Source organism: Schistocerca piceifrons, chromosome 5, assembly GCF_021461385.2.
Source record: "Schistocerca piceifrons isolate TAMUIC-IGC-003096 chromosome 5, iqSchPice1.1, whole genome shotgun sequence".
In the NCBI taxonomy this organism is placed as follows: Eukaryota; Metazoa; Arthropoda; class Insecta; order Orthoptera; family Acrididae; genus Schistocerca; species Schistocerca piceifrons.
The window spans coordinates 388,511,584-388,529,557 of NC_060142.1; the positions used below are offsets into that span (position 1 = coordinate 388,511,584).

General features: G+C 42.4%; 1 protein-coding gene across 1 annotated transcript in view; it reads left to right on the top strand.

The window, feature by feature from the left end:
• Positions 1-17,974, top strand: part of LOC124798265 (probable cytochrome P450 6a14) — a 105,584-nt gene that overhangs the window by 37,938 nt on the left and 49,672 nt on the right. The window contains exon 4 of the mRNA XM_047261589.1: positions 11,558-11,729. Coding sequence (XP_047117545.1) covers positions 11,558-11,729 — 172 coding nt within the window. The remainder of the gene's footprint in view (positions 1-11,557; positions 11,730-17,974) is intronic.

The window sequence follows — 17,974 nt, forward strand, 5'->3', positions numbered from 1 at the left end:
TCAAGCCCTCACGTATATATGTCGTTTCTGAGCACCAGCAAGTCGGGAATCACTGGAAAACCCGTTGTTAACTGTGTGATGCGTTGCAATAAAATAATGAGAAACATCATATTCGTGGGAAAAGAATTATTGTAACTTGCGTATTACGGGAGTATGCTATTTGAAGGCAGCAATGCACTGAGGATGCATCCAAAACGCATTGTTCTTGGTACAATTTGTTATAATTAAATTTCAGTTAGTAACATAATTACGATTAAGGCGTTCAGCAAGTGCTGAGATTGGTAAGATAGGAATAGCAGAGATATACAAAACGTTTAGCGTGGTGAGTAGCGTCACAAACCACAGAAGTTTTTATGTTTGGGCGGTGGTTCGCGACTCACCAGTAGGTAATTTTTTTTCTAACATTTGCGTTTTTATTAGGTTCTGTTACTTTATTATTAGTTTAATATAAGTATATACTATAATTTTTGATGATATGTATATATAAGTTCACCTTTGGGTGTTCGATTGGCTTGATCTACAGGACACCTTGCGTTACTTGTGTAAAGCTATTTTGCTACTTTTTTTTACGCTTCGTAATTCACTTGTTGTAAAGATTCTGCTACTGGGTAGGGACAGTGATCAAGTAAGACTGACCTTAAGAGTTTTACTGAAATGTGGGAATGATGAAATAATGTTTATCTTATGTGAAGAAGTATTGCAAATTTGTATCGCACTGTTTGTAATGGAACTTTTATAAGCCTGTGTCCTTATTGGTTGGACATGGTACTTTCCTTTTCGTGGATAATGGAGGAAATGTGCGTTTTAATAGAGCTAACATGGGAATTTTACGCGCGCCTGTTTAGTAAACAGTGTGATTTACGAACTAGAAACTTCCCGCAACTGCCGCCGGAGTGCGTTGCGATCGCCTGTACCACGTTGGGGCCCACGTATCGTATGCACAAGTCGCATCGTTTCTGAGCGTTCAGCAGCACGTTGAACTTAGAACTTAGCACGCTGAACGTTGACGTTCGACAGCACGGTCCGTGTGCCGACGGCTTTAGCCCGTCACCGGATGCGGCTGTGGAGGGTCATGTGGTCAGCACACCTCTTCCCCCCCCTCCCCCCCTCCGCCACCCACCGCATGTCAGTTTACGAGACCGGAGCCGCTACTTCTCAATCAAGCACTCCTCAGTTTGCCACGGGCTGAGTGCAAGCCGCTTGCCAACAGCGCTCGACAGACCAAGTGCTAGCCCAGCCCGACAGCGCTAACTTCGGTGATCGGGAACAGATGTTACCACTGCGGCAAGGCCGTTGACAATCCTTGCATTTACCTTTCGTAAACACCTTGCATTAGCATTCATATGAGTTCGTGGGTGCTTCTCAGCAACTCATGGGAATTCAGATATTTTGTCAGGTTCAGTATGAGGAAAACCTACCTGAATATGGAACAAGTCACTCTATACACAGTTAACAGAATACTTAAAAAAGATACGGAAACAAGAGACTTGCGATAACTCAAACGCTTAAGTAACATACGTCGAAAGGCTCTAAACTACGACAGGGAAGTCCTGTAAAAAAAGGAAAACAAGTCTTACACAGCATTTATCTACCCAGTTAACCGGTTTTTGGTTTACAAGGCCGACGTGAGACAATATTATCGTGCGTGTGAACCACTCTGCAAACTCTTTTTGCTTTCTAATATTGTGCGTCAGAGTGCTTTCGCACAGTCCCCCAGTGGATATTCACTTTGAACGGTGATAATTTTGTGTGAGGACGTGAGCATTAGACGGAAACCGGTTGTTAGTAAAAGTATCGCAGAAACTTCATTTTCTAGTCGTAATTAAGAAACTGTTCTACGTAATAGCTATTAAATAACCTGTTAACGTAACACTCTTGACGTGTAGATCTGCTTTCTGAGCGTAAAGCCGTTGGCACACGGACCCCGCTTTCGAAAGTCAACGTTGAGCGTAGCTAGCTCAGCATGCTACTGAACGCTCAGAAACGATGCGACTTTTGCATACGGTACGTGTACCTCAACGTGGTATACGCGGTTGCAACGTGCTCCAGCTGGCACGCAAATCCCTACATTGGCGTAAAATTCCTACATTGCTCGAAAACGCACATTTCCTCCCTTGTTCATATGCTAGTCATGGTTTCTTTTTTCTTTTTTTCTTTTCTTTAAAAAAAATGCTTCTATGGGACCAAACTGCTGAGGCCATCGGTCTTTAGACAACACAAACGCCCAGTCCCCGGGCAGAGAAAATTCCCAACCCGGCCGGGATTCGAACCCGGGACAAATTTACAATAGTTATCCACATAACATAAGAATTACTTCATCGCCCCCACTTTTTAGTAAAATTCTAACACCATTCTTACTTGATCACTGTTATTATTCATAGCAGAATCTTTACAACAAATGAAATACAAAACTTAAAATACGAATGTGCGAAATGTCTTACTACATTTGGTGCAAGCTGTCTTGTAGGTTAAGCTAGTGGAACAAACTCACTCCTGAGAAACATCGGATGTTATAGAATATACTTTCATGAAACTGATATGAAAGTATCAGCATCTTTTCGAAAACGCAAAGGTTAACAACAAAATGTTGGTATTCAGTGCAAAGTAAAAACACATTACGTGACACCTTATAATTCTACACCTCTACTTATCACGCATTGATGTGCGACCATACTCCGCATCATACCAAGCTTTAATCGTAGATATGTTATTAACTGACATTTAATTATTACAAATTGTACCAAGAAAAACGCGTTTTTTAAGGATACTCGATGTGTTGTGGCCTTAAAAAGACAAAGTTTCATAAGACGGAACTAACACTAATTTTGTAACTGTCAATACGATGTCTCCCGTCATTTTATTAAAACCAGTCTTGCAATTATCGACGGATGCTTAGAAACGGCATGAACACGTATGGGCTTCAACTGCAAGCTAATATCACGTCTCGCGGCTCGGCACTGGAGAGAGATGGCATGTCAATGACGTAGGTGGCGTTCTTCAATCTCTTTGGTCGACGTTCAAATACATGTCCAGAATATATGACGTGCTGGATGTTGCTCTGCACGTTCGGAACGACTCTCTAATGTGTGCTTTCCACGCTATGACGTCAGAAACTCGGCACGCTCAACGATCGAATGCACGGTTCGTGTGCCGACGGCATAAAGACGTATCTTAGTTAGCCTCTGTTCGCAACAGTTGACATGGGAGTTGCCTGAAAATACGATTAGAAACAGTATTAATCCAGATTACAAACAGGTTGCTAGAAATTTGGACTCTTCGACGAAGAACTTGATTACTTAAATGTACAGGCGTTTATTATTTTCCTTAAATATCTACGTATATTAAAATAACATAATATTAGAACAATATCTCTTACTTCAGCACGTTTAATACAATACTGTAACAATAGATATGTCTTTGTGCGCCTACACATAAACATTTTACAATTGCTGCTGAAATAGGAAGGTTATCACTCCTCGCGGGGAGAATCGAGTTCCAACATTGTTACCACTTGACAAAACGGCTTACCACTGTCCATCAAGCCTCCAAGGGAAATGAATGCCACTGGGTCTTGGCTAGAAATGGGTTTTGCCATGTCTCAACGAGAAGTGAGTACTTGTCAGCCTCGACGAGAAGTGATAACAGCTAGCAGGAAGCACGTCCAGCTACGTAAGCGCCATCCAGTCACAGGACGGTAAATCCTCACGTTGCTTATTTCTGGTAAGACCTTATTAAATTCATTTTTTATTATCAGTTCGTCTTGTATCCCTCTAAAGGTTCTATTTGTCTCTTGTAACCTCTACTTCATCGTATAAAATATTAGTCATCACATTAAAAGAGGAATCACATTGCTTTCGAGAGCCTTATATGATGCAGAACTGGTATAAAGCAGTCACGTGACCCTCCACTGATGAAGCAGCGAACGCTGATGAAATCGATGTTGAGCGCCCCACAAACCAACCAACCGAAGCAGTGAAGTAGCGTGCATTCGCCGGTCTGTGGTATGGAATGAGTGCACTAAGATGGGTCGATGTGAATGCGGGACAGAAATGTAGGAAGACGCTATCCTGTTGGAACATGCCCCTGACCTCATCGTGAATGAAGCTGCCATATTTGATGGCCTATAAACGCGGACTGGCCATCGAGTCTACTGCACACCAGTTTTAGGCATATACTATGACGTAAGAACAGTGGTGATAGAGATATCCTAACCGCCACGCCTGGTCTATTATAATCGGTTTCAAATGCGACAGAAGTTTCTGCTTTCAGTGGATGTAGGTTCATCTCAACCAGTTTCCGAACGAACGTTGCGAAGGCAATTGCCCGCAGTGGACAGCTGGAGCTGGGTGCCTCGCAAATGGCCATTGCTCACAGTACGAGCCCTCAGCGGACCGAACAGCACAGAAACAGGTCAGTAGCTGATTATACGCGTGTAGTGTGATATGGCTGTTTCTGTTCTGCCTCTTTTTAACTGAGGCAAGTCGTTGAGTGCACCGACATCCGAATGTGGCTTTCAACCTGCATGTCATTCTCAATGGAGAGAAGTCTTCCGAAGTAAGAGTGATTTCAGGTGTGCCGCAGGGGAGTGTCGTAGGACCGCTGCTATTCACAATATACAAAAATGACCTTGCGGATAACATCGGAAGTTCACTGAGGCTTTTTGCGGATGATGCTGTGGTATATCGAGAGGTTGTAACAATGTAAAATTGTACGGAAATGCAGGAGGATCTGCAACGAATTGACGCATGGTGCAGGGAATGGCAATTGAATCTCAATGTAGACAAGTGTAATGTGCTGAGAATACATAGAAAGAAAGATCCTTTATCATTTAGCTACAATATAGCGGGTCAGCAACTGGAAGCAGTTAATTCCATAAATTATCTGGGAGTACGCATTAGGAGTGATTTAAAATGGAATGATCATATAAAGTTGATCGTCGGTAAAGCAGATGCCAGACTGAGATTCATTGGAAGAATCCTAAGGAAATGCAATCCGAAAATAAAGGAAGTAGGTTACAGTACACTTTTTTGCCCACTGCTTGAATATTGCTCACTAGTGTGGGATCCGTACGAGATAGGGTTGATAGAAGAGATAGAGAAGATCCAACGGAGAGCGGCGCGCTTCGTTACAGGATCATTTAGTAATCGCAAAAGCGTTACGGAGATGATAGATAAACTCCAGTGGAAGACTCTGCAGGAGAGACGCTCAGTAGCTCGTAAGGGCTTTTGTTGGAGTTTCGAGAACATACCTTCACCGAGGAGTCAAGCAGTATATTGCTTCCTCCTACGTATATCTCGCGAAGAGACCATGAGGATTAAATCAGAGAGATTAGAGTCCACGCAGAGGCATACCGACAGTCTTTCTTTCCACGAACAATACGAGACTGTAACAGAAGGGCGAACCGATAGAGGCACTCAAGGTACTCTCAACCACACACCGTCAGGTGGATTGCGGAGTATGGATGTAGGTGTAGATGTGTGGATAATGTAGTTCAGGCCAGAGAATATATTGTGCTGTTTTAGGGGTGTTCTTCGTACCATGACTTTGGCACATTCAGTCAGAAACATGAACCAGGATGTGTGTTTCAACATCATCGGTGACCCAGTAAGGCCGCTTCTTCTCCATTTCCGTCATGGGTGTGGTGTCGACAGCAGAGTGCTACAAGGCTCTTTGAAACGAAATACATTCTGATTCTGCGTATCAACAATCCGACAGTCCATTGGTAGGTTTATGGAGATAGGTGGCGTTAGATGTCTACGCAGAGGCCATGTAATTCACGTAAATAAAGGGCCGCTGATTTGCTTACACGTGGTGGCGCCCGATAGCGACTCACATGGATTCTAATGGGATTTACATTAGACGAATTCGGTCGCCGAGTCATCAGTGTGAGTTCACTATAATTCTCCTTGAGTCACTATAGCACAGTCCTTTCTCCGAGACACAGAAAATTATTTTGCTAAAAGATGACATCGCCGTCGGGGATGAAGATGGTTCGCAGCTGTCAGCGTGTCTTCGATTATTACCACAAGTCCCATCCAAACGCAAAAGAACGTCTCCCATAGCAAAATACTTCTCCCACCAGCCTGTGTCGGCCTCGCACTGCACGTTTCGAACCGCCGTTCACCTCGATGACGGCGTTTGTGGAGACGACCATCGACCTAATGTAGCAAAAATATGATTCATCCGAAGAGCCGACACGTTTTCGTTATTCGACGGTCAAATCCCGGTGGTCCCGTGTCTACTGCAATCGTAATTGGCAATGTCGTTGGGTAGATATGTGAACACTTAGATGTGGTCTGCTGCGAAGCTCCATGTTCAACAATGAACGATGAACGGTGTGCTCCGAAACACTTATGCGTGTTTCAGCATTGTGCTCTTTCGGCAGAGATGCCACATATGACCATCTATTCTACTTTAAAGAGCAGACAAGCCTTCGGATCCCACGTTGTGCGAAAAGTCTTGGACATCCAACCATTTAGCGCCTAACGGTAGTTTCATCGTTCTTCTACCTCTTTCCGTAGATGCTCACGACAGTAGCACGTGATATTCGACCAGCTTCGTCGTTTTAGAGATGCTCGTTCACAGGGTCTGCGTAATAATAGCTTGCCTTTTGCCAAAGTCGCTTATCTCAATGAATTTTCCCATTTGCAGCTCGTATCTTAGATAGGGTGATCCCCCGTCCGTGTCTGATACGCTTACGTGCTTTTCTTACCGCGTCACGTGCCCGCTGTGACAACCAGGCGGGACCCAGTGTCGCCGTGGGCAGTGGTAGTATTATTGTTTTGGCTGATCAATGTGTTTTCGAACGGTTACAGCTCGCCTGCTGAAGGGAGACCGAGCCGCTCGTGTCCGTCCCACAAGATTCGGCTCAGTCACCTCGCACCATATTTGATGTCCGAATTCAAGATATGTGAATAACTGAGTACGAATGGTCTTCGCTGACACGTCGCCTCATCTCGGCGCACTGCACGAACACAACTGCTCTCTTTCTCCCTGCCTCCCTACCTCTGTTCCTCTCCCTCTGTCTCTCTTCATTCTTTCTTTTTTTCTTTTCTCTCTTCGTTTCTTTCTTTGTCTCCCTTTTTTGGTGCAAAAGTAATGTTTCCATGAATGCTTACGTGACACAGTTAATTTCATACAGTTCGTGGAAAATAATTTGATATTCAGCACAAGCACAGAAAAGACTCATTCCAAAGAGAAAATGTATTCTGCTTGTCAGTAACAAGAAACTATATACACTTTAAATAAACATTATTCCTGATGCCAAGGAGACGACTATTTTTATTAAGAAAGCACACGAAGAACATTATAGATTCACAGCTGTGACTTTTCACACTTTTCACTTCAAGAAAGTTTATAGTTACTGTTGATGAGCAGTAGATAAATGACGCAGTGGTTGCGCCGATTCAATAACATGCCAGCTTTTCTAAAATCTATAGATCTGTTCACTAGATGCACTTGCTGCAGGGATACGATACACTACTGGCCATTAAAATTGCTACACCAAGAAGAAATGCAGATGATAAACGGGTATTCATTGGACAAATATATTATACTAGAACTGACAGTGATTACATTTTCATGCAATCTGGGTGCATAGATCCTGAGAAATCAGTACCCAGAACAACCACCTCTGGCCGTAATAACGGCCTTGATACGCCTGGGCATTGAGTCAAACAGAGCTTGGATGGCGTGTACAGGTACAGCTGCCCATGCAGCTTCAACACGATACCACAGATCATCAAGAATGATGACTGGCGTATTGTGACGAGCCAGTTGCTCAGCCACCAGTCAGCAGACGTTTTCGGTTGGTGAGAGATCTGGAGAATGTGCTGACCAGGGCAGCAGTCGAACATTTTCTGTATCCAGAAAGGCCTGTACAGGACCTGCAACATGCGGTCGTGCATTATCCTGCTGAAATGTAGGGTTTCGCAGGGTTCGAACGAAGGGTAGAGCCACGGGTCGTAACACATCTGAAACGTAGCGTCCACTGTTCAAAGTGCAGTCAATGCGAACAAGAGGTGACAGAGACGTGTAACCAATGGTACCCCATATCATCACGTAGGGTGATACGCCAGTATGGCGATGACGAATACACGCTTCCAATGTGCGTTCACCGCGATGTCGCCAAATACGGATGCGACCATCATGATGCTGTAAACAGAACTTGGACTCATCCGAAAAAATGAGGTTTTGCCATTCGTGCACCCAGGTTCGTCATCGAGTACACCATCACAAGCGCTCCTGTCTGTGATGCAGCGTTAAGGGTAACCGCAGCCATGGTCTCCGAGCTGATAGTCCATGCTGCTGCAAACGTCGTCGAACTGTTCGTGCAGATGGCTGTTGTCTTGTTAACGTCCCCCCATCTGTTGACTCAGGGATCGAGACGTGGCTGCACGATCCATTACAGCCATGCAGGTAAGATGCCTGTCATCTCAACTGCTAGTGATACGAGGTCGTTGGGATCCAGCACGGCGTTCCGTATTACCCTCCTGAACCCACCGATTCCATATTCTGCTAACAGTCATTGGATCTCGACCAACGCGAACAGCAATGTCGCGATACGATGAACCGCAGTCGCTATAGGCTACAATCCGACCTTTATCAATGTCGGAAACGTGATGGCACGCATTCTCCTCCTTACACGAGGCATCACAACAACGTTTCACTAGGCAACGCCGGTCAACTGCTGTTTGTGTATGAGAAATCGGTTGGAAACTTTCCTCATGGCAGCACGTTGTAGGTGTTGCCACCGGCGCCAGTCTTGTGTGAATGCTCTGAAAAGCTAATCATTTGTATATCACAGCATCTTCTTCCTGTCGGTTAAATTCCGCATCTGTAACACGTCATCTTCGTGGTGTAGCAATTTAAATGGACAGTAGTGTAGTATGGCATGTAACTGCAGCCATCACTGGTAGTTCCCTTTCATGTCCGCAGAACCATTTTAACACGTAATCATCATTTCCAGTGTCCATTAAAATATGGATATCTACTTCATTTGCAGCAGAAATTGTGTTATTCTTCCAATCTTTGAAACGATCTCCCCCTCCCCCTTCCCCTTCCCCCCCCTCTCTCTCTCTCTCCCTCCCTCTCTCTCTCTCCCTCTCTCCCTCCCTCTCTCTCTCTCCCTCCCTCTCTCTCTCTCCCTCCCTCTCTCTCTCTCCCTCCCTCTCTCTCTCTCCCTCCCTCTCTCTCTCTCTCTGTGTGTGTGTGTGTGTGTGTGTGTGTGTGTGTGCGGCGATGACACTGTCCTTGAAGGTTCTATGTTAAGGAACAACAAAGAGAGAAGTGACAGAACTGTATGATGGTGTACCCGAAAAAAATGTGTTTTGCTTCGATAAAATAATACACTAACTATAATACTTTCGTTTGGCTATAAGACACTATGCCCCAATTATAAGTAAATGATTACATTAATGACTGCATATAGTACCTGCAAAGGTAGCGCACTTTTATCGCACACTGCTAAGAATTTCCTGCTTTACATTTTTGTCAAGCATATTGATATCTCGGAAAGACGGCAAAAAGGAACATGACAGTTTTATGTTTGGAAGTAATTACAAATGTCTCAGGCGTAAAAGTCTGGCTTTGGTTTTTAATCTCTTGTGATTCCTGTTAAAAAATACAAGTGCCTGAATACATCAGTTAGGCTAGTTAGTTACAAATCCATCCTTGCCTAGTATCTTACTGTAACTGCGGTAATTTAAATCTCTTCACAATCCTTTTCATTGACGCTGCCAAACCAAAGAAGTATTAACGATTGTTACGTTCTTTCCCGCCTACTTATTTACCTGTGGTTTCTATAAATGGTTCCAGGAAACCCGCAGTTCTTCCTGGAAGTTCATTATTATGTCCCTGTAATCTGTGAGCGGAATTCTTTTCCGTCACTAAAGTAACAACTTCGTTGTACTGAGTGTGTAACGATTCAAGCACAGTGTACAAGCTATTCCAATGTGTGCTGACCTGTTTTTTCAAAGAAGATCACTTTTCCTCATGTGCTGTAGAATGAATTTGGGAGTATTTATTGTTGCGGCGATGTTCGGCATTATTTAACAACAATCTACCTTCATTGAAAGTGTGGCTACCCTCTGTGTTGATACAATGTGCAGCACAAATAAGCTTTCGCTGTTTTTCAAAGCTTTTATTATATTGGCACAATATTATGCAACGTGGTGAACAGAATCTTCCAGTCAATCATACTCACTTGTGTTTCATTTTTAATATTTGCCTCGATCTTTTTGATGTCCAGGAATTTAGTTGTAAACAAAACATTATTCACTAGAGACCAATCTGTGTTTATGTAATAAGCTGTAAGCGTCAAATACTGCATTTGATTATGTGAATCAGCCCGTATGTCATCTCTCACTGCTATGTTTTATACTAACTGCCGTAATAACGGAAGGAGTTACTCTGATTCAAATTGCACAACCTGTTCTTTGACATGTCTGCTTATAGTAGAGGGATGCAGCATGACATCTGAAACGCTGACTTGTCCATAATGTGCTCCTAGACCTTCTTGGCCTAGTTTTTTAAAACAGTCACCAGGGACAGCATTAAAAATTCTCACATCTTTTGCACACATTGCAACACATTGCAACACATTTTACTGTTATACTATTTCTTACATCTGCTGGTATCCCTGAATGATCTGTCAGTGTGAGACTTCTTGCAACTGTGTTTCTTTAAATAAGTCATTAATGACTCGAAACACAATGAAATGAAGCAATTTATGCTCTCTTTGCTCTATTCTGGTAACCACATAAGTCTAAGGATTTTCCTGTATGATATTAGCTCGCCATTTTTTAAAATGTAGCTTAATCTCTTGTATTTTTCCCCACATATTCCGCCCACGGCCGCTTTCCTGGTTTCGTGACGCTGAAGGTTACTCCGGCTGTGGTGAGGATGAAATCTGTAACAACAGCGTTGTGTAGAACCCGTTGCCGGCGGTCTGGAAGGCGTAGTATACCGTTGGCAGAGCCTGTTCTGTTGATGGTGCGAATGGAGCGGTCTACTTCCTGTCGAATCTCTGGAACAGTTCTGAGGCTAATGCCACCGTCAGTGCACAGTATTACTGATCGTTTTTGGAGCATCACCTGCGATCAGCTTTGCAAAAGAAGCGGCGACAGTTTCTGCGCAACCCACCCATCATTTTGCTCAATGCGCGGGCGCATACAGTGCAAGCTGTGGCTGCTCTGTTCGGTCGATGGGACTGGGCAGTACTGTACCATCCACCATACTCCCCAGACGTAAGTCCTTGTGACTGATTTGATGACTTCAGTCTGTGAAGTATGATTTATGGCTGGTTTGCATTGAAAGTACTTTCATGATTCGTTCCAAGCGTACCATTATTCTACAGATCTAATATATCGTCTAGATTCTGTTCGTTGTTTATCATTCCTGGTGTAATACGAAATTATGCTGCTCAGATATTTGCCACTGTCTGACAATGGTGATTTAGATAACAGTTTCTGTTCCTGCATTTTGTAGTAGTTTTTGTAGTTGCTATGAAAGTTGAAATTGTCTCAAACAACCATATAGATCTTATTTTTAATTGCAGATCCGTTCGGTGCCTGCTGATGTGGACAATTACTTCACGAGTTTAGTGAAGAACACGATGCACGATCGAGATACTCACGGGACGTCGAGGGCGGATTTCATACATTTACTCATGCAACTGCGAGGCAACGAATCTGCCAACGAAAACTGCAGCCAGAAGCAATCTGATACAAGTATGTGTCTCTGAATTTCCCTATGTGTTATATGGTTACGTTGCAGCACATAATCTTGAAATATTATGCTTTCATTTGTCTACAATAGGAGGTGATTATGATTGTACAAACCATTTCATGATACAGTTACATACACAAAATAATTAGAATCGTGCAAACAAGAACAGTGTGTATTTGAGACTTGTAGTTATATTGATTTTTTCCTCTGTTTGCAGTCAGGAATCCTTCCCTGGAGTTTGTCGGTTATATTAATGTTCAACGTCTATAGTTTTCATAGTTGTAGCACTGATCTGCTGTACTCAAAGTGGAAACGAATTGCAAGTAATTCCTAATCAGAATCACTCAAGTGACACAGTCTAGCGTGATCCATCCTGAACACACACTAAAAATCAGTGTAGAAGTTGTTTATGCAAATGTATCTCGGATTGGGGAGCACAGGGAAGGGAACCATTTCGCCATTTACCGCAAGAGACTTAGGAAAAGCATAGAAAACCTAACTTAAAAAAATTATTTCCGTGGTTTGCAATTTGTTAAATTGAAAGAAATGTGATGCAGAGAAAACTAGAAACCAGTATTCCTTCATTTATTAATTCATTTTTTCGCGTTGCGACGTTAGCCATCATCAAAATATGTATATATAAATGGATACATATGTATTACAAATGTATGGAGGCACTAAAGACTAGCATATAGCAAACAGAATGTGCTTCAAGACACATGTAGCAAAATGTATCTACACAACATATGAAGCCTAGAAACATCCATAAGTTACAAAAGAATACGAACCGTGTTTCAGATAAAAACCAGAGGAGTACATTGTTACATGACTGACTTGCAACGGACATGAACAGACTGACAGAATGCTGATTGTGAGTACAGGGAGGTACAGTTGGAGGTACAGTTGCATGGTCACTATGTGGTGCCACAATACATTCATGCTGACAACCGGCCGCGCCCGAGAACAACAAGAGTAACACATTGAACTATTTATAACTACAACGGTAGGAACTTTAATAGTGGCAACTATTTATCTACAGTTCGTACAAAATAGGTACGTGTTCCAAAGCTTTACTGAGCTCCAAAGTAGTCACCAGCATAGCGTATAACCCGTTGCCAGCGATGTGGAAGTCGTAGGATACTCTTAGCAGTGCCAGTTGTGTTGACAGTTCGAGCGGCGCGGTCTACTGCCCGACGAATTTGTAACAGTTCTGAAGCGAATACCGTGAAGGGTTTCCTTCAGTTTAGAAATCGAATTGAACTCACGAGGGCTTAAGTCAGGGGAGTGCAGTAGGTGGCATAGCACTTAGCAGCCCCATCAGTCAAGCAAATCAGTAACAGCTTGCACTGTACGTGCTTGAGCATTGCCTTGCAAAATGATGATCAGGTCCACTTCTGTCTCTAAGCTCGTCGCAGGTTGTGTTCCGTACTCGCAATCAGCATTCTGTCACTCTGTTCATGTCCGTTGCAAGTCAGTCATGTAATTATGTGCTCCTCTGGTTTTTATCTGAGCCAGAGTAGGTATTATTTTGAAAAATGATGGGTATTTGCAGTCTTCATGTGTTGTGTGGATACACTTTGCTACATGTGCCTTATCTGTAATTAATTGACGCACATACTGTTTGCTATATGCTAGTCTTAAGTTTCTCCATACATTGTATTAAATACGTATCTGTTTTTTATGTACAGATTCTGATGATGGATAACACCGAAACGCAAAATAAATGGGTTAATAAATGAGGAAGTACTGGTTTCTAGTTTTCTCTGGTGTACAGTTCCTTCATGTACGACCAGTTGAGCACACTTCAAACAACGTAACTTATTCATCATGGTCGCCTCCCTCATGGGTGCCTTCATGGCAAACCTTAGTAGCTAAGCCATGATGTTGACATTATCACGCACGACATTTTGAAAATGACAAAGGTCGCTGTACGCAAGGTTCCACGACTGCTTACAGAATCAAAAAGAACGCCGAACCGTAGCAACAGCAGAAATGTTGCAGCTCTGTCAGTCCAATCAAGATGACTTCTTTAACCGCCTTATCACCATGGATGAGTGCTGAGTATACCGCTATGATCTAGAAACAAAGGGAGGACAGGAAACATACAGATTCACCACCACTGTAGTAGGCGAAGACCCAAACATCATCGGACGACGTGATACTGCATGTTTTTTGGGAGAACCATGGTGTGGTGATAACATTATACACATAACGGGCTAACTGTCACAGGAGTATACTACCGAATCTCTTGACGAGGTCGTGGGAGTCTATCAAGACGAATCGTCACAGGCGCAGGAAGCTGTCCACGACAATGCGACAGCTCATTCTGCACAGGGCAATCACACCTGCTGATTCTATGCACTGTCAGATTTTATCTCACCTCCTGTGTTCAGTAAACATGGCCCACAGTAAACTGCTATTTTCTTGGATGAAGAAACCATTGCTCGGCAAGTATTTGCAGAGTGGGCATTCCTGACCATTCAAAATGCATACTGCTACTGCCGAGGTCTCCAACAAAGTCATCCATCATTGGAAAAAATTGTCATATTGAAGGGTCAATATGCAGAAGAGGAGAATCACCATCACCACATTTCATGGTCACAGCTTCGTTTTTTGAGGTGATAATACTTTACCACTAACCCTAATGTCTACGAGAGCAAAGGATTTGTGATGTTGTATACACACTCCAAAGAAAGGCTCTAAGCTACTGCGAAAATTTCATAAAGGGAAAATGTAGGAAGAAAGCTTTAACGTTTGATTTGAAAATGTGATGTTTATCATTCAACTTTTTTAGTTCTGCTGAAAGCCCATTGAAGTCGAAATCCCCAGAAAGTGCGTACCATTCTGGATAATAGTGAAGGAAGAATTTTTTAAGTTCAAGTCTTTGTCAGTGCTGGACTGAAGCCATATTATATACTAAATATCCCATTAATGTAAGAATGTCAGATTTGGATGTCTGAAGCGTCCGATCAGTGGAGTTCAGAAAGTTATTCAACTTACACTGGCGTACATTTAAGTAAAAAAAAGAAAGAAACAAAACACCTCTCCTGGGTAGTTACTTATTATTTATTGTACAGCCCCGTTTATGGAGAGAAATATGAAATACGAGAACAATAATTCCTTGCTTCAGTTGTTGAGTAGTACAAGGTGGTTATAATTAAACTTTCGCTTCTTGAGCCAGTCTAGAAGGAAAACTATTTACTCACCTTTGTAGGAATAATGTTCAGATGTGCGCTGCAGGATTTGCGTTGTTAATTATGTTTGTCATGAGTTGCCTTTAGGCGCTGTTATTGGTACGGCGACATAGGGTCGAAACACAAGCATCAGCTTGACTTATAGTTGCAGACAGACAACACTGATCTGGATAAGGTGAGCAATTGTTTGCTACTGAAGTTGTTTTATCAAAACAACAGTAATAGTGCTGCTCCTCTTTCAGAGTATCGACGCATTAAGGGAATACAGAGAGGTCCTGTTTCCGCAACGGGGTTGAAGAACATGATTCGTAGTCCGTATTAATTGTCAGTTTGGGTATTGTTCCTGGGAGAGGCCGATGGCCAATTGTGCCTCCAATTGTTGAAGTTACTGTTGCCATGGCTGACAATGATGTATCTAACATGCGATCTTCAAGCAGTGCAAGAGTCCACCGTTCGAAAAATGTTGTAAAAATTGTGAAACTGAATCTCTAGTGCAGTTCCAAGCTGTCGTGAAAGCAAATAGTCATTGCATTTGGCAAAGTTTGTAACCTGGAACATAAACATAGTGCGCAATTAACAAATGTTACCACCTTAAATGGAAATTGAAATGTGTTTCTTTCAATGGTTTATTCGTTATTTCTCTTCCGCATATCCCTACAAGTGTTCCACAAATTTCCATTGACTTACGATCACTCGTTTGTCATGGGGACCCTCTCAAGTAGATTAATCTGGCAACGTAAAACTCTCGGTTGAATAATTCACCCAGAGAAACAATGAAAGAAGAATTTCGTTTACCTCGTGTTTTATTTTGAGCACCTAAGTTAATGGAATCGTAGCCTATTGAAATTAAAATTGTTGGTAAGGTCTTATGGGACCAAACTGCTGAGGTCATCGGTCCCTAAGCTTACACACAACTTAATCTAACTTAAAATAACTTGCGCTAAAGACGACACACACACACCCATTCCCGAGGGAGGACTCTAACTTCCGACGGGGGGAGCCGAATTGTAACCTATCCCCGATGTTGTTCAATCTGTATATTGAACAAACAGTGAAGGAAACAAAAGAAAAATTCAGAGTAGGAACTAAAATCCATGGAGAAGAAATAAAAACATTGAGGTTCGCCGATGACACTGTAATTCTGTCAGAGACAGCAAAGGACTTGGAAGAGAAGCTGAACGGAATGGACAGTGTCTTGAAAGGAGGATGTAAGATGGACATCAACAAAAGCAAAACGAGGATAATGGATTGTAGCTGAATTACGTCGGGTGATGCTGATGGAATTAGATTAGGGAATGAGACACAAAGTAGTAGATGAGTTTTGTTATTTGGGTAGCAAAATGACTGATGTTGATCAAAGTAGAGAGGATATAAAATGTTGACTGGCAATGGCAAGGAAAGCGTTTCTGAAGAAGAGAAATTTGTTAACATCGAGTATTGATTTAAGTGTCAGGAAGTCGTTACTGAAAGTATTTGTATGGAGTGTATCCATGTATGGAAGTGAAACATGGACGATAAATAGTTTGGACAAGAAGAGAATAGAAGCTTTCGAAATGTGGTGCTACAGAAGAATGTTGAAGATTAGATGGGTAGATCACATATCTAATGAGGAGATATTGAAGAGATTTGGGGAGAAGAGAAATTTGTGGCACAACTTGACTAGAAGAAGGGATCGGTTGGTAGGACATGTTCTGAGGCATCAAGGGATCACAATTTAGTATTGGAGGGCAGCGTGGAGGGTAAAAATCGTAGAGGGAGACCAGGAGATGAGTACACTAAGCAGATTCAGAAGGATGTAGGTTGCAGTAGGTGCTTGGAGATGAACAAGCTTGCACAGGATAGAGTAGCATGGAGAGCTGCATCAAACCAGTCTCTGGACTGGGGACCACAACAACAACAACAACAGGTTAAGAGTCCCAGCCATGCATTCGTCCGCAATACTAAATAAGTTTGACTTCGGAGTCCTTTTTCGCAGTATTATGCAGTTACCGAATTCCATTTTTTCCATGCAGATACTTACGACGCTTATAATTAATGGATACCCAACTGTCAATGGAGTGTCTGATCATGATGCACAATTAATGGAAATACGGAATATGGCACTTTACCCCCCTGAGGCAGTTTCCTACAAACAAGTGAGGCTTGTTAATGAGAACAGGGCACAGTTTTTTGAGAGTAAGTTAAAAGAGGTGGTCTGAGATGTGGTACATACGGAAAGAGATGCTAATGTCAAATTCGATTTATTCCACAGTATATTTGTGTCAGTATTTGAAAGCTGCTTTTCGTAGAAAGTTAGTAGAAAAAAAAACAAGTAAGTTGTTGATAACTAAGGGAATTAAACTCTCATGTAAGAGGAAGAGGCAAGTCTATACAGGGTATTCGGAAATTCCCATTACAAACTTCCAGGACTTGTAAAGGGGAGTGAGTAAATAATATTTTGAACAGAAACTCACGTCCAGAAACGTACCGTTACCGTTCTAAGACGGTTTCAAATCAGATGTTTAACTGATTCAGTTTTCTTTAAGGGACTGAATTAGCTGCGGCGCAGTACAATTATTATGTAATAGTTCGAAAGGAAACATGACGAAACATCCATTCAGCATTTAAGGGCATTTGTTTGTATTAAAAGGGAAACATTATGAATTTGCATTGCTCCAAAACAAAAAAGAACCGAGCATACTGTGTGTACAGAATAGTACTAAAGCAGCGAGGTAGACGTAAACTGATATCAGATGACCGTCTGACGTAGCACATGTCATGCTGCCTGTTGCATACTAGGGCTAACAACTCTGAGACTTCACTTTTTCCCTCACCAGACGTAGACGCGATATGCATCTGAATTGAAACCGCCGTAGAACGAAAACGGTTCGTTTCCGGAAATTCAAAATATTATGTACTCACTCCCCGCTACAAGTCCTAGAAGTTTATAACGGGAATTTCCGAACACTCTGTATAAAGGCCAAAATCAGTCAAGATCTGACACTACTTGTACCGCATACTACAAAAAATACTGTATTATTTTAAGAAAAATCATTAAAATGTCAAGAAATATA